Source organism: Meles meles, chromosome 2, assembly GCF_922984935.1.
Source record: "Meles meles chromosome 2, mMelMel3.1 paternal haplotype, whole genome shotgun sequence".
Lineage (NCBI taxonomy): Eukaryota > Metazoa > Chordata > Mammalia > Carnivora > Mustelidae > Meles > Meles meles.
Window position 1 is genome coordinate 173,776,749 of NC_060067.1, and position 22,005 is coordinate 173,798,753.

Here is a 22,005-nt window from a genome sequence, read left to right on the forward strand (position 1 = left end):
TGGACAGCTACATGCAGAAAAGTGAAATTGGACCATTTCCTTATACCACACATGAAAATAGACTCAAAATGGATGAAGGACATCAATGTGAAAAAGGAATCCATCAAAAGCCTTGAAGAGAATGCAGACAGCAACCTCTTCAACCTCAGCCACAGCAACGTCTTCCTAGGCACGTCTTCCCTTCCCAAAGGCAAGGGAATCAAGGGCAAAAATGAACGATTGGGATTTCATGAAGATCAAAATCTTTTGCACAGCAAAGGAAATAGTTAACAAAACGAAAAGACGACTGACAGATTGGGAGAAGATATTTGCAAACGACATATCAGATAAAGGGCTTGTGTCCAAAATGTATAAAAAACTTAGCAAACTCAACACCCAAAGAACAAACAATCCAACCAAGAAATGGGCAGAGGACATGAACAGACATTTCTGCAAAGAAGACATCCAGATGGCCAACAGACACATGAAAAAGTGCTCCACGTCACTCGGCATCAGGGAAATACAAATCAAAACCACAATGAGATACCACCTCACACCAGTCAGAATGGCTAAAATTAACAAGTCAGCAAATGACAGATGCTGGCGAGGATGTGGAGAAAGGGGAACCCTCCTCCACTGTTGGTGGGAATACAAGCTGGTGCAACCACTCTGGAAAACAGCATGGAGGTTCCTCAAAATGTTGAAAATAGAACTACCCTATGACCCGGCAATTGCACTACTGGGTATTTACCCTAAAGATACAAACGTAGTGATCCGAAGGGGCACGTGCAACCGAATGTTTATAGCAGCAATGTCTACAATAGCCAAACTATGGAAAGAACCTAGATGTCCATCAACAGATGAATGGATAAAGAAGATGTGGTATATATACACAATGGAATACTATGCAGCCATCAAAAGAAATGAAATCTTGCTATTGTAATGACATGGATGGAACTAGAGGGTATCATGCTTGTGAAATAAGTCAATTGGAGAAAGACAACTATCATATGATCTCCCTGATATGAGGACGTGGACATGCAACATGGGGGTTTAGGGGGATAGGAGAAGAATAAATGAAACAAGATGGGATTGGGAGGGAGACAAACCATAAGTGAATCTTTATGTCACAAAACAAACTGAGGGTTGCTAGGCGGAGGGGGGTTGGGAGAGGGGGGTGGGGTTATGGACATTGGGGAGGGTATGTGCTATGGTGAGTGCTGTGAAGTGTGTAAACCTGGCGATTCACAGACCTGTACCCTGGGTATAAAAATACATTATATGTTTATAAAAAAATCAAAAATAAATAAAAATTAAAAAAAAAAACAATATATATTTTTAAAGTGACCTAACTTAGTACATAGAAAATATTGAACAATTTCCACCAAAGTTTTCAGGACTAATGAGAGAGTCTAGTAGAGTCACAGGAAAGAAAGAAATTGTTGTTAAAATGTTTATTTTCCTCAAATGGATCTGTAGAGTTAGTGTAATCCCAATCAAAATTCCAGAAAACATTCCTGTGGAAATTGGTTCTCAATTTTATAAGGAGAGATGGAAGTATCATAGATTACTCACATAGTTTTAAAAAACAAGAACAAAATGAAGGACTTACATTGTTTTTTTCTTAATGGGCCAGAGTGTAAATATTTAAGATTTGTGGGGCAGGTGGTTTGTTGCAGCTACTTCACCCAGCCTTTGTGGCATGAAAACAGCATAGAAGATGTATAAACAAATGGAGGTGACTCTGTTCCAATACATTTTTTTTTATAAGGCAGGTGGCTATATCTCAGGTCATAGTTTGTTGATGCCTGCTATAGAAATGCACATTATTATTGATATAAATGTTGACATATAGATCAGTAGTAGATCAAAATAGACTCACATGCAATTGGCTGATTGATTTTCCACAAAGGTACTAATAAGGACTTTGGAAGACTAGAGAATGAGTGGTGCTAAAAGACAGGATATTCAGAGAAATAAAATCAATTCTGACCTTTATTCAGGAAAATTGAATTAAAGCATAGACTTAAATGTTAAGGTTAAACATAAAATTTATAGGAAACTTAAGAGAAACCAAATTAACGAGCCATAAGCCTTTAAAAGATGTTCATTGGGAAAGATATTCAATATCATTCATTAATCATCAGGAAACTGCAAATTAAAATGTCAGTGAGATAATCATGCAGACCAATAGGATTGGGTACAATGAGAAATACTGATAATACCAAATGCAGGCAAAAATGTAGAGTATTTGGCACTCTTTTTAGTTCTTGGTAAAAATGCAGAGTGATCAAACTGTTTTAGAAAGCAATCTGGCATTTTTGTCCTACTTTATACACAATTACCATATGACTCAGGTATTCCATTTTTGAGGATATTCCAAGAAAAATTAAAGAACATAATTGCAAAAAGACCACTACATGATATGCATAGTCTTACTTATAATAGCTACAATTTCTTAATAATCCAAGTTATCATCAACAGGTAAATGTATAAACAAATTGGGATATATTTCTAAAATGGCACAATACTTAACAGTAAACACTAGTGAATTATTAATAATCACAATGTACCAGATGAATGCTGAATGAAAAAAGCCAGATATAAGAGTATGTAGCATATGATTCCAGTTTTATGAAATTCTAGAATAAATTATTCTAACCTATGGTGAGAGAAAGCAGATCATTGATTGCCTTGAGTCATGTGGGATCTTGACTTGGAAGAGTGTGATGGAAACATTCTTTATCTTAATTACAGAAATGGTTACATGGGTGTACACATTAGTATCAATTAATATAACTGTGTTAGAGTTAAATAGTTAAAAGTATAAAAATAATGAGATATTAAAATCAATGTTTGGGGAAAGATGATGGGAGTTAATTTAGCTTGAAGGTTGGAGGAGGATCTAAGACAAAGGTTTTGAGAAAAAGGAAACATGGGTTCTCCCTCATTTCACCAACTTTTGTGAGGATTCTAACTATAAAGCATATAAGATAAAAGCTTCTGATTTATTCCCAAAATTTTAATTTGGAATCTCACCTGCTAATTCTTTCAGGGGCCTCCATCCTCTTATTTTCCTATTACCTATATCTATATCTTTGTGTATCTGTAGCAAACTATCCCATATATCTATCATCTACCTATTTGTCTATCATGTCTGTCTATTCCTTTCTGTGTATGTGTGTGTGTGTGTGTATATATATGTATATACATATATAATGTATACATATATGTATACATACATATACATACATATATACATACATATACATATATACATATATATAATGTGAGTGAGAGAAGCAATATAAGAATTTTTTCGTATAAAATGTTTTATTTTTAATTTTATTTAATTCATGTCCTCTGTTTTGCAGACAGATTCAGATGAACTTTTGAAAAAAATTCTGAAAATACAAATCATTATGGATAAAGCTTTGGTATGCATTATTGATATTGATAATATCTTTGTTTTGTGTTTAAATTCAAAGGGAATATGAAAATGAATATTCCACTTATCTGAAATACAGATATATTTTACTCCATTCAAAATATGTGTCTGAGTGTAGCAGGACATAAAGAAATGTCAATTGCCTTTGCACTGGCATTGGGGGACTAGTATGTATAGTATTGATTTCAAAATCAATATAGAATTCTAGCAAAAATGTGTAATTTGTGGTATGGAAGTGTTCTACTACATTATAATCCAGTCAGTTATAATGAGCTGCATATATTTCTAGATCCACTCCATATATTGATGAACTCTTACATAGATTAGTTTTTGCTTTAAAATAAGCTATTTAATTTATTATTCAATTGGAGATTCCTATTGTTAAAATATCTTTTTAAAGATTATTTTATGCTTTATAATTTCTTGGATTCTCTTGGATTCTCTGATAGAAATTTTATATTTTAAAAATGGGAAGAAGTAGTCCTAGGGATATTCATTTAGTAATGGAACTTTTTTTTTAAAGAATTTATTTATTTATTTGAGAGAGAGAGTATGAGTGGAGTGAGGAGCAGAGGGAGAAGCCAACTTAAAGCCCAAAGTGAGGCTCTATCCTGGGACTCCAAGATTATGACCTGAGCCAAGGGCAGATGCTTAACCAATTGGACCACCCAGGAACCCCAGTTAGGGAAGTTTTTGTTTATATAATCAGTTTTAGCAAAGTCGTTATGGATAGCAATGAACAAATCTGGTCTTTTCATTATCACTGTTATTTTTTAATAAGGTCTGTTAATATGTGCCATAATGTAAGACACTAGGCAAATGTTAAAATTAAATGGAAACATTTCATTAACATGTGGGAAAACATTATAAAATAACTTGCAAAATAGCATATATAAAATAAAAGCATAAAAGCATATATAAAATAAAAGTATAAAATAAAAGTATTTTATATATGCAAAATAACATATATAAAAGTATAAGAACATACATAATATTAAAAAAATAGGAAATGTGTGCATAAACTTTATCTCCTGATAATAAAATTATGTTATTTTTTCTTTATTATTTTGCCTATTTTTTGCTGTAGTTTTTATAAAAAATTATTTAAAGATTTCCTTTAATCCTTTGCCTCATGTTTACCATTTTCAAAGCTCTTCTTTCCTTCTTATAAGTCTGTGTTTCTGAAAATTCTGTTTAGCCTGATGATTTGGTTCAGATTTTGCTCATCTGAAATAATTTTTATTTTATCTTCACTTTATAAATATTTTATTTGGAAATATTTTCAAACTTACAAAAAAGTTACAAGAATAAGAGGAAGACAAAAATACTTATACTCTCTTTTCTCAGATTTATTAATACTCTATCCCATTATCACTTGTGCTCTATTTAAAAGTTGTAAATTGTATCATGGAGCTTTTTTTCTCAGTGTGCATTTACCTAGAATAAGATCATTATCTTATATAGCCACAATAGAGTTATCCATGTAAGGAGAAATAACATTGTTAAAATACTTTTTATCAAGTCTACCATAACATGATTGCATTATAGTTGGACAATGTGATCTAAGTGACACTCAATGTTTTATATTCAAATAACTTTTTAATATGGGTCAATTTATATAAAACTTCCATGTATGTTTGAAAAAATATATATATTTTAATATGGATATAGATATATATATATACAGATACATAAGGCTTCACTCATGCCACGCATGCTGCATGGTGTAAATATACAATATGATTTATTGGGAAAGATTACATACAGAGAAACAGCAAAGTACAAATAGTTTCTAGAGACCCAGGGGTATAACATCTCTTTTTTCTATATCAGACAACTCTATCCATTAAATTTTATTTTCTGTTAGTAGTACTCAGCAGACCTGCTGGAGGTTGTTGGAGATCTCATGTTGCCACTTTCCATGTTTTCAGCAAAAACTTAGAAATATTTGTACACATATAATTAAAGTATTTAAGAGAAAATATGTGATTTTTGTTTCCATGAATGAGGACAATTGCTTGAATTTATTTTTATTATTATGGCACATTGTTTATCAAGGATATGTAGTCATGTTATTGCAATGAAGATAAATGGTAGCAGATAAAACAGATAAAAATGACTTAATACATTAGAGATTTGAGTCCCGATTCTTTAAATATAAGAAGTAGTTTATAATCTTGGAAATTTACCTTCCAACCCTTCATTTTTATATGGGTGAAAAGGAAAATAATCACAACCTTCTCATTTTAATATTATTGATTAATATGTAAGCTCCACAGGTTGAAGCCTAAAACTTACTAAGCAATTGATAAATCTTAATTCTGGTTTTTTCCTTTCACTGAGTATTACCTTATTCTAACATTTTATATCCATTTAAAATGTGGTAGTTTAGTAATTTTCAATAGTGAAACGAAATTTGTCTTTCAGTTTGATTATATGGGCTCTGAAGTGGCAATTGCAGCTGAGAAAGTTATCCATATCTTTGGTCTTATCAACATTGTAAGTATTTATGTTTAAATATTAAACATTCCTATTAATGCAATAACATTTATATATATATTTTTAAGATTTTATTTATTTGACAGAGAGAGATCACAAGTAGGCAGAGAGGCAGGCAGAGAGAGAGAGAGAGAGAGGAAGAAGCAGGCTCCCTGCCTAGCAGACAGCCTGATACGGACTCGATCCCAGGACTCTGAGATCATGACCTGAGCTGAAGGCAGAGGCTTAACCCACTCAGCCACCCAGGCGCCCCTAACATTTATATTTATATATATAAATATAAATAGCATTTGCGATTTTATTAAAAAGTTCACTCGTACCAACTAGTTTCAACCACCAATGGATTCCATCTACAAAAATGAGTAAATTGAATATATTAGCATTATGTATAGAGAAGTAATATAATACTTATGACGACCTAACCTGTATGTGGTGTATCTTGTATTTTTAGATGTTTTCCCAGCTTAAGGTGACTGTCAAGCTAACTTCTTTGGAGCTCTGGTCTGATCAAAATAAGATTTCAACTAAGGGGAATGCTGAGGAGGTACTACAAAGATTTGTGTCATGGAAAGAACGATATTTCTTTCAAAGATCTCATGATATGGCATACTTATTAATGTAAGTGCATTTTTACATTGATATAGAGCTTATCAAATATGTGTTAGCTCTCAAAATTATATATAGAATGTGCTATATATGATGACAAGAAACCTCAAAAATTGTATGTATACTGTTAGCAAAATGCAAAGTGTAAAAATCTGATAACAATAAGACACTAAATCATGACAGGCCATTATTCTCAGAGTAGACTGTTTATCCATTGGAATGTAGTAAAGTTGAAAATTTGGAAAGCCTTGGGAGAAATATGGGACCTCAAGGATTTTAAAGATTTTCTCAGAGGTAAATTATTAAAACCATTGTTTTAACACTAAATAAAATATAAATTAGTTAACAGAATGCAGTAATTGCATATAAAGATAGTTACAATGCAAAACATTTAAATAGTAATATGGTTACCTTCTGGTATTTATATACTGACCCAATGTGTAGCTATATTATAAACTACATGCATTGTATCGTTCAAAAGTTTTCATTTTGCTTGACTAATTTGATTACATGGAAAGAATAAAAACATAATTCTGAAGGTCTTAAGCAATATGGAATGTATTTATACATCTATTAGTGTTTCCTGTGGTATTTAAGTTCAAGGAGCAATATTAACAAACTCAGGAGCAGTATTAACAGGACTGAAATGCTATATTCAAGTTTCAAAAAACACCTTTCTTTACTGAGGGATCCAATTCTTAAAAGATCATTAAGTTATTAATAATTTAAAATGTATTTATTTACAAGAAAAATTTTGTTGTTTAGTTATAGGGATCATCCTAATTATGTAGGAGCAACATATCATGGAATGGCATGCAATCCAAAGTTTGCTGCAGGAATTGCTCTGGTATGCATTTTATTCCCATCTATTCAGTAATTATATCGTATTTTGAAAGTTAATATCCACTTCAAGGAGACAAAGTACATATAGTAGATTTACCATGCTGTTGTGACATATTTTTATAAAATTATTTGGATTTTTAAACTAAAATATTATAATTTTTGAAAGTTTCTGTGTATGTGTGTCTGTGATAAAATACACAGAACACAAAATTTACCATCTTATAGTAGTGTTAAGTATGTTCCATTGTTGTGTGTAATAGGTCTCCAGAACTCTTCATCTTGCATATCTGTAGCTTTGTACCTTTTCACCAACATGGCCCCATTTTCCAAACCCTGGCATCCACCATTCTACTGTCTGCTTCTGTGAGTTTGACATTTTTGGATTCCACATGTAATGATGATCATACAGTATTTGACTTCATATGTCTGGCTTATTTCTCTTGTATAGTACCAAATAAGTTCATCTGTGTCATTGCAAATAGCAGGATTTCATTCTTTTTATGGTTGAATAACATTCCATTCTGTGTGTGTGTATGTCGGTGACATTTTATTTTTCCATTCTTCTGTCAATAAACACTTAAGTGTTTTCAATGCCTTGGCTATCATAAATAATGCTGCAATGACTGTGGAAGCACAGATATCTCTTTATGATACTGATCTCAGTTATTTTGGATAAAAATGCAAAAGTGGGTTTGCTAGATCATATGGTAATCCTATCTTTAATATTTTGAACTATCATACTGATTTTGAGAGGGGTTGTGCAATTGTATAATTTCACCAGCAGTTCACATTATATCATCACATTCTCACCAACCCCTATTATTTTCTGTGGTTGTCTTTTTTTTTTTTTAATGGTAGCCATTCTTTTGGGTATGTGGTGATATCTTAATGTGGTTTTGATTTGCATTTCTATGATTATCTTTTCATATACTTTGTAGACTTTTGTATATCCTCTCTGGAGAAATGTCTTTTCAAGTCTTTAGCCCATTTTTAAATTGGCTTATATGAATTTGATTTTTTTGTAATTCTTGGATTATAGGAGCTCTTTATATTTTGGATTTTAATCTGTTATTAGGTATTTGATGTGCAAATTTTTTCCCTCATTTTATAAGTTGCCTTTATGCTCTGTTAATCATGTCCTGTGAAGCACAAAAGTTTTATATTTGATGTAGTATCATTTGTTCATTTTTGCTCTTGTTGCCTGTGCTTTTGGCATAATATCTAAGAAACCATTGTCAAACCTGATATCATGAAGATCCCCCCCCATGTTTCTCTTGGGAGTTTTATAATTTGGGGTCTTACACTTAGATTTTTAAGCTATTTTGAATTAATTTTTGTATATGGTGATGTTGGTCTAACTTTATTCTTCTGTATGTACATATCCAGTGTTCCCATCACCATTTATTGAAAAAGCTATATTTTCTCCATTGAGTATACTTGCTGAAGAGACTGTCTTTTCTGCATTATGTCATCTTGGCACCCTTTTATAGATCATTTAACCATATATGCAAGGGTTTATTTCTAGGCTGTCTAATCTATTTCAGTGAGATATATGTCTGTATTTATACTGTTTTGGTTACTTTGCTTTGTAATATGTTTAAAATCAGGAAATGTGTATCCTTAAACTTTATTCTTCTTTTTTGAAATTAGCATGGTTATTTAGGGTCCCTTGAGATTCCATATTAATTTGGGGGTTATTTTTTCTCAATTTCTATTAATAGCTTAACTTTAATTGCATACAAAATCACTACTCACAGTTCTACTCCACACTTTATGTTACTCCATAGATTATAGGATTTGTTTTTTTTTTTTTGTATTCGTCTTTCCAATTCTATACAATATTTAAAAGTAAATTGATCCACCAAAATTACAATAATGTATGTTACTATATTTTTCCATGTATTTACCTGTATTAGAGAACTTAATAATTTCTTTTTTGGCTTTAAGTTGCTGTCCAGCATTCTTTCTTTTCAACATGACAGTCTCCATTTAATATTTCTTATAGATCAGATTGAGTGGCAATTAACTTTTGTTCATTATCTCAACTTTTATTTTTTTGAAAAAGTGTTCATATCTGCATTATATTTTGAAATGCAGTTTTACCTGATACAATAATTTTGGTTAACAGTTCCTTTCAGCACTTGGAAAGTATTCATTCCAATCCCTCCTGGCCTATAATGTTTCTCCTGAGAAATCTACTGAAAATCTTATGGGAGCTCCCTTATATGTGACAAGTCACTTCTGTCTTGCTGCTTTCAGAATTGTCTCCTTGTCTTTGGCTAATGGGAATCTTTGTGTGTCTCTCTGGATTTATCCTGGTTGGAATTTGTTGAGCTTCTTTTGATGTTAACTCAGATTTCTGAAGTTTGTGGTCATTATTTCTCCAAATAAACTTCCTATCTGTCCATTTCTTTCTCTCTTCTCTGTCCGAAACTCATTATAGGAATAATGCATACGTTGGTCTGCTTTTTGATGTCAGTAGGTTCATTTTACATCCTTCATTTTTTTTTTTATTTCTCTCACTGGATGATTTCAAATGATCAGTCTTCAGGTCTGATTCTTTCTTCTGCCTGATCAAATTTGATTTTAAATAACTCCCTTAAATTTTTGAGTTCATTTACTGTCCTTTTCATCTCTAGAAATTTTTTATAATAGTTTAAATCTCCTTGTTGATATATATACCCAGAATTTATTTAGATACATAATATGTATCTAAATACATATTTAGATATGTATTTACATATCTAAATATGTATATGTATATACATATCTAAATATGGCTGGTTCATCATTTGAAAATCTAGTGAATGTAACCAAGTCCATCAATAAGCTATATTAGAAAAATTCTTTGATCATATCAATAGATGCAGAAAAAAAATTTGACAAATCCAACACCATTTGTGATGAAATTTTGAAAGGAGGTCTAGAAGGGAACTTCCTTAACATAAGAAAGAACATCTAGAAAAAACCTACAGTTAACACCTCAATGGTGAGAAAATAAATACTTTCCCAGTGAGATAAGAAACAAGGCAATAATGTAACTTACCAGTCCTTCTGAGCTTTGTGCTGGAAGTACAAAACACTGGTAACACAAAATGCTGTGAGGATGTAGAGCAACAGAAACACTCATTCACGAAGATGGGAATGCTAAATGGTACAGCCACTGTAGAAGACAGTTTGGCAGTTTCTTATTCTTATAGTATGATCCACCACTTGTCCTCTTGGCATTCACTCAAATGAGTTGAAAACATATCCACACAAAATCATGTACATGAATATTTATAGCAGCTTTATTCATAATTACCAAAAATTTGAAGGAAACAAGATGTCTATTAATAAGTGAATGGATAAACACACTGGAATAAATACATATAAAGAAATAATATTCAGTGATTTAAGAAGTGTGTCATTAACCCACTAGAAGATATAGAGGAATCTAATATTTGTTAGTGAAAGAAGCCACTTGAAGAAAAGGTTAAATACTGTTTATCCTTTATTATACTGTATATTTTACTGTATTATATATTAATATATATATTAGTATATATATTAATGTATTCTCTGACATTCCATAAAAAGGCATTATCTATGGAAATAATGCAAAAATCATTGATTACCAGAGGTTTCTGTGTTGCCAATATCACTAATTCTCAAGTTTTAGTTTTTATGACGAAAGAAATGCTACTTGCCAGATGTTCTAATATTCTGCCTTTAGAAAAAAGTTACCTTGATTTTCTTCCAAAAACTATTTCTGAAGTGAAAACTAATTGCTGAGTCAGCCTTTAAGAAACTCTGTATTTTTTCTGAGGGTTCATTTGAAAAGTAATATAGTTAATGAAGCAATGCTTATTTTCTCACTTTAAAAAGAAATTAGGGGGACCTGGGTAGCTCAGTCAATTAAGTGTCCAACTCTTGATTTTGGCTCAGGTCATGATTTCAGGGTCATGAGATCAAGCTCCACATTGGTTGAATCTTACATAAATGAGTGAACAAACAAACAAATAATAAAAATAAATTAAAAACAAATTTAAAAAATAAAAAATAAGATTTATATCAATAATGTCATAAAATCATGAGATTTCATTAATCTTAATTATTATTTCTCAATGCTATTTAGACTAAAAATGCTATTACTCAAAGATAATAATAAAATTTACCTATTTTTCCATATTTTTAAGCAAATAATTAATTTTGGTATACTGGTTCTTTTTTTAATTTGTATTTGCATTTACTTGAAAAGATAAAATAGGTAATGAAACAACTTAGATAACAATTCTGATTTTTTTTCTTTTTAGTATCCACAGATGATAACTTTAGAGGCATTTTCAGTTGTTATGACACAGTTGCTTGGAGTTAGTCTGGGATTAACGTATAACAATGACATCTTCACTTGTTACTGCCCAAGAACTACATGCATAATGAACAGCAAAGCAATGTAAGGTTTTATTTTTTTCAAATCTATATCTTCATATGGGAAATGTTCATAGTATTTTTAATGTAAAATATCTTTCAGTATAACCTGATTAAGAATATTTTTATTAAATAAACATGCACTTATTTAATGTTTAGTGAAGGAAGTGAGTATTTTATATTGTAGAAAATGTGCTCATTCTGTATTCTGTGTAATAATGTAAAATTTATTCATTTACCTCCAAATTTTTAATGAGTATCTACTGTGTCCTGATTATTGTGTTTGATTTACAAGTGATTAATAAGATAGATAAGTCCTATATATATTTGTCCATCAGGGACAGAAAATTAAAAAGTGGACATAAGAACACAAGAACGTATGAACATAAGACATAAGAACAAACAAAATCTAAACAGTTAATGATAGCTGCTAAGAGGAAAATGAATAGAGAAAATATGGGGAGAAAAAAAATTCTGATAAAGTGGTCTAGGAATAATTATGGAAATAATTATGTTGTGATATGAAAGGGAATGAATGAATCTGGTTATTAAAGAGCTCATTGAAAACTTTTCAGTCAAACCAAGCAAAGCATTATATTATCCAAGTATTATAATACTTGGATAACAAGCTTAAAAACCTGACAGACTGAAATAAGGAGGTTGCAGGGAGGATAAAATTGAAAAAAAATTACTAGTTGGGACTATAAGGAAGAATGTTTTTAGACATAAGAAAAAGAAGTAACACAGAGTGAGGCTAAAGAATCAGTCAGAGGAAGAAGTCCAGGATATGATATAAGAATGTAGGAAAGAGTCTGCTCATGCATTCATGATGTGGGAATTGGGATTTTATAATAAATGTAATGGAATATATTTTTAATTGGTTCCTTCAGTATGGATAACAAAAATTATAAAATTTTTGTAAAATAAAAAATAAAATAAAATAAAATAAATATAAATATACAGAGAGTATAGTGATGTTTGGGAAATGAAAAATTTTATAATAATCAATAGCAGTTTCTTATGACTGAGCAAAAAAGAGATGTCAAGAATTGTTTATTGTAGAGGTTCTGGATCAAGAAGGCAACATAGGAAGAATCTGAACTCATGCCCTCCCACAGACACAACAAATCCCCAGCTATTTATGGAACATTTTCCTCTAAAAAATACAAAAATTAGCTGAGGACTCCTACATATTGGGCAAATGAGAAAAAGCCCATATTAGAGTGGGAAGGAGAAGCTAAGACACAATCTTACATCTTTCTGTAATTGCCACCTCTCCCATGCCAACCCACAACTGGGAGGGACCTGAAATCAGGAGTTTCTCCCTGAGGAATAAAGGGCTTGAACCCTCATTGGGCACCCCAACCTTTAAGATAGCAGGTGTTCATTTGGTTCTCTCCAACTATTGTACTCTAGAATGTTGATCTCTTCCACAGAGGAGCTTTTAAAGTTGTCTGACATACCAGTTTTTATGGCTGCTACCCAAAAGGCAACCCTCGATCACCTAGCTCTGTGGCCAGAAAGATTTGTAACAAGTGGAGAGACAGTTCATGGCCAGCTACTGTGTTTCTGGTACTGCACAGACAACAGACTGAAACACAACCCCAGACTTTCTGTGAATTGGCACATTTTATCATCCTGGAGCTTCTACATGAGAGTCAAGCTTCTGGTTTGGGACACTTCTTGAGTCCAACTAGGGTGGACTCTGAAAATGAAGTCTATGCCATTTTGTGCCCTCAGTATGCCTCACAACAGATCTCTGGGATGTCAGGGAAAGGAACATTTATAATCACCTGGTGCCCCAATTTTTGAAAATGCTGCACAGTGGACACCTCTATATCTCCTGGCTACGTTGACCATCAGGATGTATGTTTGTGGTCCCATAGCACTTGTGTACATTTTCGTACTTTAAAAATCTGTTGCTTGAGGGTTTATCTTCCAATAACCCTGAACTTATGTGCTGATTGAGGTCCTCCTTTTGAGGCAACGAAAGGCCTTGGTACATCCTTCCCCAGTTGGAGCTAAAAACTAAAATATGCTGCTTGGACAATCACAAGAGTTTGAGACAACCAAGAGTTAGGACAAGGTTGAAGTGCAAGGTTCAGGATGAGGGCACCCCTTCAAAACTGGAAGAGATGGCTGTTTAATCTAATACATAGCAATGGACAGAGAATAAAATAGAATGAAAAGACAAAAGAATATGTTCTAAGCAAAAGAAGGTGGGAAAACATCAGGAAAGGACCTCAATGATAGAGAGGTTAGTAATCTACCTAATGAATGTGAAGTAATGATGATAAAGATGCTCACCAAGCTCAAGAGGAGAAGAAAAGAACAAGGTGAGAATATCAACAAAGAGTTATAAAATATAAGAAAGTACCCAAAAAAGTCATAGAACTGAAGAAGACAATGACAGTACTGAAAATTTAATAGAGGGATTCAACAGCAGACTAGATGAAGAACAAGGAAAGATCAGTGAACTCAAGAACAGGGTAGTGGAACTCACAAGCAAAGCAGCAAAAAGGAAAAGAGAATAATAAAAATGAAGATAAATAAGGGACTTACTGGACAAATTAAGCAAACCAATATTCACATTATAGGGATCCCAGAAGGAGAGGGAAAAGTCAAAGGGACGGAAAATGAGTTGACATTTGTCACCATAAAGAATAACATATGGGATTGTTTTTTCTTGTGATAAGAACTTTTAAGATCTAATCTCTTAGCAACTTGCAAAAGTACAATACAGTGCTCCTCCATCCTGCCACTCTTGGTATGCACACTTGGCCAATACAAGAGCCCCATCTAAGTAAGCCCCCGAACCCTGCCATATCAAGTGGGTGCCATCAGTCAGCACCAAAGCCCCTCCCAAGGGCCCCACATACCGGCCTGTAGGAGTCATGGACAGGACTCTCAGGTGGGCCAAGGGCCAGCTAGTCACTGGTGTGCCTGGAGCAGTTGTGGCTGCACCTCACAGTTGCCTTGAGAGACAGCCCCATTCACCAGAAAGTCTGTATCAGTCATAGCATAGCCAGAACAGGAGAATGCACACAGCCCATCAGGGGGCAGGACTGGGGCATGTGGCTTTGGTGTCCAGGTGGGTTTGCTTTACTGGGCTCTACAGGACCACCTTCTGCTTAAAGCCACTCCTGCAAGACATAACTACCCAGTACATAGAAACAAACAGAAGGAAGCAAAATAGGCACCAGATGTTGCAAATGAAAGAAAAGATAAAACCTGAGAAAAAGAACGAAATGGAGGTAAAGTTCAAAGTAATGGTCATAAAGTTGGTCACCAAACCATAAGAAGACTGATCACAGTGAGAACTTCAACAAAGACATAGAAAATATAAAAAAAGAGCCCATCAAGCTGAAGAATATGATAATGAAATTAGAAAAACACACTAGAGGTAATCAACAGCAGATTAGATGATGCAGAAGACTGGATAAGCAGTCTGGAAGACTGGATAATGAAAAGCACCCAGAGAAGCAAAAAGAAAAAAAGAATTAAAAAAATTGAGGATATTTTAAGGGACGTCTAGGGTAACATCAGGCATACTGGCATTCATATCATAGGTTCTCCAGAAGGAGAAGAGAAGGAGGAAAGATCAGAAAACCTATCTAAAGAAATAATGTCTGAAACCTTACCTAATCTGGTGAAGGAGATCCAAGTTCTTAGGAAGCAGTGTCTGAAATAAGATGGACCCAAAGAGAGCAAAGACACATTATAATCAAAGTGTCAACATTTAAAGATCAACAAAGAATCTTAAAAACAGCAAGAGAAAAACAACTAGTTATGTATAAGCGAATCCACATAGGATTATCAGCTGTTTTTCAGCAAAAACTTTATAGGCCAGAACGGAGTAGCATGATATATTCAAATTGATGAAAGGAATACTTACAATAAAAAAAATGGTACCCGTCAAGATTGTCACTCAGAATTTAAGAAGAGTTGAGGAATTTCTCAGACAAGCAAAGCTCAAGGAGTTTATCAAAACCAAACAGGTCACACAAGAAATGTTAAGGGAGTTCTATCAATGGAATAGAAGAGACCATAATTAGAAATAAGAAAATTATGAATGAAATTAATCTCACTGGTAAAGGTAAACATATAGTAAAGGCAGCGGGTCAGCCACGTATGTAACTAGTGGACGGCTGAAAGACAAAAATAGACAATCATCTACCTATAATAGTCAAGGCATACACAAAATAAGATGTCAAATATGATATTAAAAACAAAACATAGGTAAAGTATAAATGTAGCACTTTTGGAACACACTTAAGCAAACATCAACTTGAAATAGACTGCAATATACATAGAATTTACATATGAAATTACATATTACATGGTAAACACAAAACAAATACCAATAGTTACACACACACAAAAAAAGGAGAAAGGAACTTAAACATAACACTAAGGGAGGTCACCAAATACCAACAGAATACACCAAGAGAAGAAGGAAACAGAACCACAAAAACAATAAGAAAGTAATCAATAATAAGGCAGTAGGTACATATCTTATCAATAATTTAAATATACAAATTGACTGCATTCCCCAGTCAAAAGACATACGGTGTTTAAGTGGACAAAAACAAGAGTATAGGTGCTACCTACAATAGAATCATGTCATATCTAAAGACACACAGAATGAAAGTGAAGGGATGGACAAAAGATATCCCATGCAGATGGAAATGAAAAGAAAGTTGAGATAGCAGTACTTCTATCAGACAAAATAGACTTTAAAACAGAGGCTGAAATAAGAGACAAAAATCATTGCATGATGATAAAGGAATCACTCCAACAAGATGATGTAACACTTGTAAATATCTATACACTTAACATAATGGCACCTAGGGGCTCAGTGGGTTAAAGCCTCTGCCTTCAGCTCAGGTCATGGTCCCAGGGTCCTGGGATTGAACCCAGCATCGACCTCTCTGCTTGGCAGGGAGCCTGCTTCCCCCTCTCTCTCTGCCTGCCTCTCTGCCTACTTGTGATCTCTGTCTGTAAAATAAATAAATAAAATCTTTAAAAAATAGGGGCACATAAGTACATGAAGTATGTATTAGCATACACAAAGGGAGATATTGACAGTAATAAAATAATAAGAAGAAACTTTAATGCCCCACCTATATCAATGGATAGATCATCCAGACAGAAAATCAATAAAGAAACATTGACCTTAAATGACACATTATCCAAATTAATTTAATAAATATATACAGAGCTTTCCATCTAAAATTGGCAGAGTACACATTCTTTTCAAGTACACGTGGAATATTCTCCAGGATAGATCACATTAGGTCACAAAACAAGAATAAATACATTTAAGAAGATTTAAATTCTATCAAGCATCTTTTCCAACCACAATGGTATGAAACTAGAAGTCAATTGCAAATCAATCAATTTAAATTTAGTAGAAGAAAGTAAACAATAAAGGTAAGTGGAAATAAATGAAATACACACTTAAAATTAGAAAAGAGAAACTTAAAGCAGATTTCTTGAAATGATAAAATCAATAAGACTTTAGCTAGAGTTTCAAGAAGAGAGACCTTGATGAAAGAAATTGAAGACAGCACACACAAAAAAGGAAAGATATTCCATGCTCATTGATTGAGAGAATTAAAATTGTTAAAACGTCCATACTACTGCATTTACATATTCAGTGCAATCCCTATCAAAATATCCATGACATTTTTCACAGAGCTAGAACAAATAATCCTAAATATATAGAGAACCACAAAAGACCCTAAACAGTCAAAGCAATCTTGAGAACAAATAAAACTGTATCATACTCCCTGATTTCAAACTCTACCACAAAGCCATAGTGATCAAAACAGTGCAATGTTGGTAATTAGGACACCTGGTGCATTTTCTTTGGGATTATTTTTTATTGAGTTTTGATTTACATAAAAATAAATGTTCATATTTTACCTGAACATTTTGATGCCTTTTGACAAGATATACATCATCACAAATACCATCCCAATCAGGATAAGAATACCTTCCAACACCTCTGAAATTCTTGGTGTATTTTTCAAGTCAACCCTCCCCCCAAGGCAACTATTTCACCAATTTCTGTAACATTAGATTGGTTTCATCTGTTCCAGGAATTCATATACACAATAGGCAGTGTTCACATCTGACTTCCTTTGCTCAACAGAATGTTATTGTATGCATCAGAAATTCATTCGTTTTTATTGCTGGCTAGTATCTTTTTTTTTCTAAGATTATTTATTTGACAGACAGAGATCGCAAGTAGGCAGAGAGGCAGGCAGAGAGAGAGGAGGAAGCAGGCTTCCCGTTGAGCAGAGAGCCTGATGGGGCTGGATCCCCAAACCCCAGGATCATGACCTGAGTTGAAGGCAGAGGCTTTAACCCCTACTGAGCCACCCAGGCGTCCCTGCTGGCTAATATTCTATTGTGTGGGAAAAAAAAAACCACCACAATTTGTGTATTTACTGTTTATTTGATGGACATTGGAGTTGTTTCCAGTGTTAAACCTTTATGAATAAATCTTGATGAAAATCTTTGCCCCTCAAACCAAACCAAAACAAGAGTTAGCACAAAAATGAACACATAGATCAATGGAATAGAGTTCAGAAATAAACTCACACTTAAATGGTCAATTAGCCTTCAACAAAGTGGCAAAAAATACAGTGAGGAAAGAGAGTCTCTTCAATAAATGATGTTGGGAAGACTGGACAACTACATGCAAAACAATGAAACTTGAATTTCTTATATCATCTACAAAAATAAAGTCAATGTATTTAAAGACTTAAATGTAAGATTGGAAGTTATAAAACTCTCAGAGGAAAACGTAGGAGTAAACTTTGGACATTGGTCTGAGCAATATTTTTTGGATATGTCTGGTCAGTAAAGGACAATAAAAGAAAAAATAAAGAAATGGGACTACATCAAACTAAAAAAAAGCTTTTGCGCAGTGAAGGAAAACAATAAAATGAAAAGGCAACCTACTGAATGAGAGAAGGTATTTGCAAGTGATATACCTAATAAGGGGTTAATATCCAGAATATATAAAGAACTTACACAACACTAAGAACACAAAAAATTCCATTAAAAATTGACAGAGAACCCAAATAGACATTTCTCCAAAGAAGACATACAAATGGCCAGCTGACTCATGAAATAGGCTCAACGTCATTAATCACCAGAGTAATGCAAATAAAAACCACAATAAAATACCACCTCATACTTGTCAGAATGGCTGTTATCAAAAATAAGAAGTAACAAGTGATGGTGAGGATATGGAGTAAAGGGAACTCCATGCAATGTTTATGGGAATGAAAAATGGGGTAGCCATTATGGAATATAGTATGGGGGCTCCTCAAAAAATTATAAATGGAACTACCATACAATTCTGCAATTCCACTTCTGGGTATTTAATCTGAAGAAAATAAAAACACTAATTTAAAAAGATATATGGACCCCTACCTTCATTGCAGTATTATTTACAATAGCCAAGATAAGGAAGCAACCTAAATGTCCACTGATAGATATATGGGTTAGAAAATATTTTTTATATATATCATGTATATATATCATATATCAGCCATAAAAAAACTATGAGATCTTGCCATTTGTGCAACATAGATGGACCTAGAAGGTACTATGCTAAGTGAATAAATCAGAAAAGACACAATACCCATAATTTCACTTATATGTGGAATCTTAAAAAAAAAGTTAAAAAAACCAAACAGAAACATACTGTAAATACAGAAAGCAAACTGGTGTACTGGTGTTTGCTAGAGAGGAGGGGATGGGAGAATGAAAATAAAAAATAGCAGAAAGAAATTAAATGGTACAAACTGCCAGTTATCAAATAAATAAGACACAGGGATATAATGTACAGCATAGGAAATATAGTTAATAATGTGTAACAACTTTGTATGATGACAGATGGTTAGGGTCATTACCTTGCAATGTATACAAATGTTGAGTCACTATGTTATACAGGTGAAACTAATATAATATTATTGTCAACTACACTTCAATAAAAAGAAATAATAATTAAAAAAATACTATTCTCCACTAAAAAGATCTGGGGTACCTTGGAGAAATGATTGATTCTAGGGCTAAGGCAGAAAAATCACATCATGAGCATGGAACATCTCATGTCAGAATATAAGGAGGTGTTCAAAGAACCATGGAGATTTGTCAAAGGGACGCAAAACCAGTTTGAAGTGGCTGCCAATAGCCAAATCAGGGACAATTTGAATGCCATAAATAACAATGGTAGTAACTGGATTATAACCCAGTTAGTATAATTTGAAAACATGATTCAAAATTAAAATTGGAGTCATTAGTATGCAATGAAAACAGACTCAGTAATGATTCTGTAACAAAGTTGCCAAGATGGATAATCTCAGTGTAGTTATGAGAGAACAATTTATAATTCTAAATCCTAAATTGAGGAAAAGGTTTTCTTTTTTGTGGAAAAGGTTTATTTTATCAAATAATCAGCCTATAATCACAAAACTTTTCAAGATCATGAAATGCAAGAACAAATGTAGATGATTAAACTAAGCAACAAACTTAGATATTGAGAACTAAATGGTTGATTGTGAACTGGATCCTATTGCTATAAAGTGCCGATATTCTGATGAAAGGGAAATTTGAATAGAATCTGAGGATTAGATATTAGTAATATATCAATATTTCCTGATTTTGAAGGGCCTGCCTGAGGAGAATTCATTTTTATGTAAGAATTATACATTAAAATACTTACATTATTAAGATTATTTTTGGCAATTATTCTTAACTGTTTCAGGAAACAAAATTTATTCTTTAAACTATGTTGTATCATTTCTCTGAGATTTATATTGCTATAAAATTAAAGAAAACATTAAGCGGTACACTTAGAAATGTACAAATATAAGATAAAAAAAGGATCTTGGACTTATAGATTTTATATACTCAATGTTGATATATTTTACTTGATAGATTTTGATACCAAAGACCAAATAATTCTGATTTTTCATTAGCACATTAGTCATCTTTTATTTCTTCAGTTTACATAAATTTCCTAATGTTTCATTTTAGGTATTACTTATTATAATGCTAATAATTATATTGACAATAAAAATGAAAATAAGATGTATTTAAAGAGAGCTTTTTGTGTGTGAAGCACTGTTAAGATTGGTAATATATTCTGACTCATGTCATTTTAACTTCCTCTGTGTGCTAGATGTCTATTATATGAATTTACTGCTTTTATTTTTGACTTGCATTAGGAAAAAAGCACATGAAACTAATAATACCCTATATTAACTACTGATATTTAAAAAAAAAAAAACTTAAGGGGGGAAAAAGCATTCTCCCCTCCTCCTTGGCTCTTCTGTAGCTGAAGTGCACAGAATTAATAGTATTCTATTGAAGAGGGTTTCTTTGAAACTGATTTTATTCCATTTATCTGAAGAATATAATTTATTTTTAGACGTTCCCATGGTGTAAAGTTTTTTAGCAGTTGCAGCATGGATGAATTTAAACGTATGATTTCACAGCCTGAATTTGAATGTCTTCAGAATCAAATAGTTTCAGAAGTCGTTTACCAAGGAAGACACTCACTTTGTGGCAATGGAATTTTGGAACCGCCAGAACAATGTGATTGTGGGGGTACAGAGGTTAGTGATAAACATAATAGCTTATCTAAAGATTTTTCTTTGTGTTTCTTGTGTAGCCTTATAGATGCGATATAAAATGGAAATACTCCCCCGCCCCCCAAGTGATGCACCACTTATCAAATATCTAAGGGAGATATTGGAACATGTGATAATGGGCGTGTCATGAATTTAAAGCATTTGAAGAGTAAATAAGGGGTAAATGTAGCATAGATTAAAGCGGGCTATGGACATTGGGGAGGGGAGGCGAACCATAAGAGACTATGGACTCTGAAAAACAACCTGAGGGTTTTGAAGGGTCAGGGGTGGGAGGTTGGGGGAACAGGTGGTGGGTGATGGGGAGGGCACGTTTTGCATGGAGCACTGGGTGTTGTGCAAAAAGAATGAATACTGTTACGCTGAAAAAATAAATAAAAAGGGAAAAAAAAAAGGTAGATTTTTTTCATTGTGTAACCATTAATAGCAATATCCACTTTTCTGTATTATAAACATGGTTAAGGTCAATACTATTACCATCACCTCAGTCATCTCCTGAACTCCTCTGAAGCAACTGCATTGGTTCACTAAGTTAATACACGTGTATTG

General features: G+C 33.0%; 1 protein-coding gene across 1 annotated transcript in view; it reads left to right on the top strand.

Annotated features, from left to right (window-relative positions):
• Positions 1-22,005, top strand: part of LOC123936669 (A disintegrin and metallopeptidase domain 3-like) — a 219,908-nt gene that overhangs the window by 145,849 nt on the left and 52,054 nt on the right. Inside the window, exons 10-15 of the mRNA XM_045997152.1 lie at positions 3,354-3,416; positions 5,855-5,926; positions 6,378-6,544; positions 7,298-7,379; positions 11,671-11,810; positions 21,237-21,423. Of these exons, the coding sequence (XP_045853108.1) occupies positions 3,354-3,416; positions 5,855-5,926; positions 6,378-6,544; positions 7,298-7,379; positions 11,671-11,810; positions 21,237-21,423 (711 nt within the window). The remainder of the gene's footprint in view (positions 1-3,353; positions 3,417-5,854; positions 5,927-6,377; positions 6,545-7,297; positions 7,380-11,670; positions 11,811-21,236; positions 21,424-22,005) is intronic.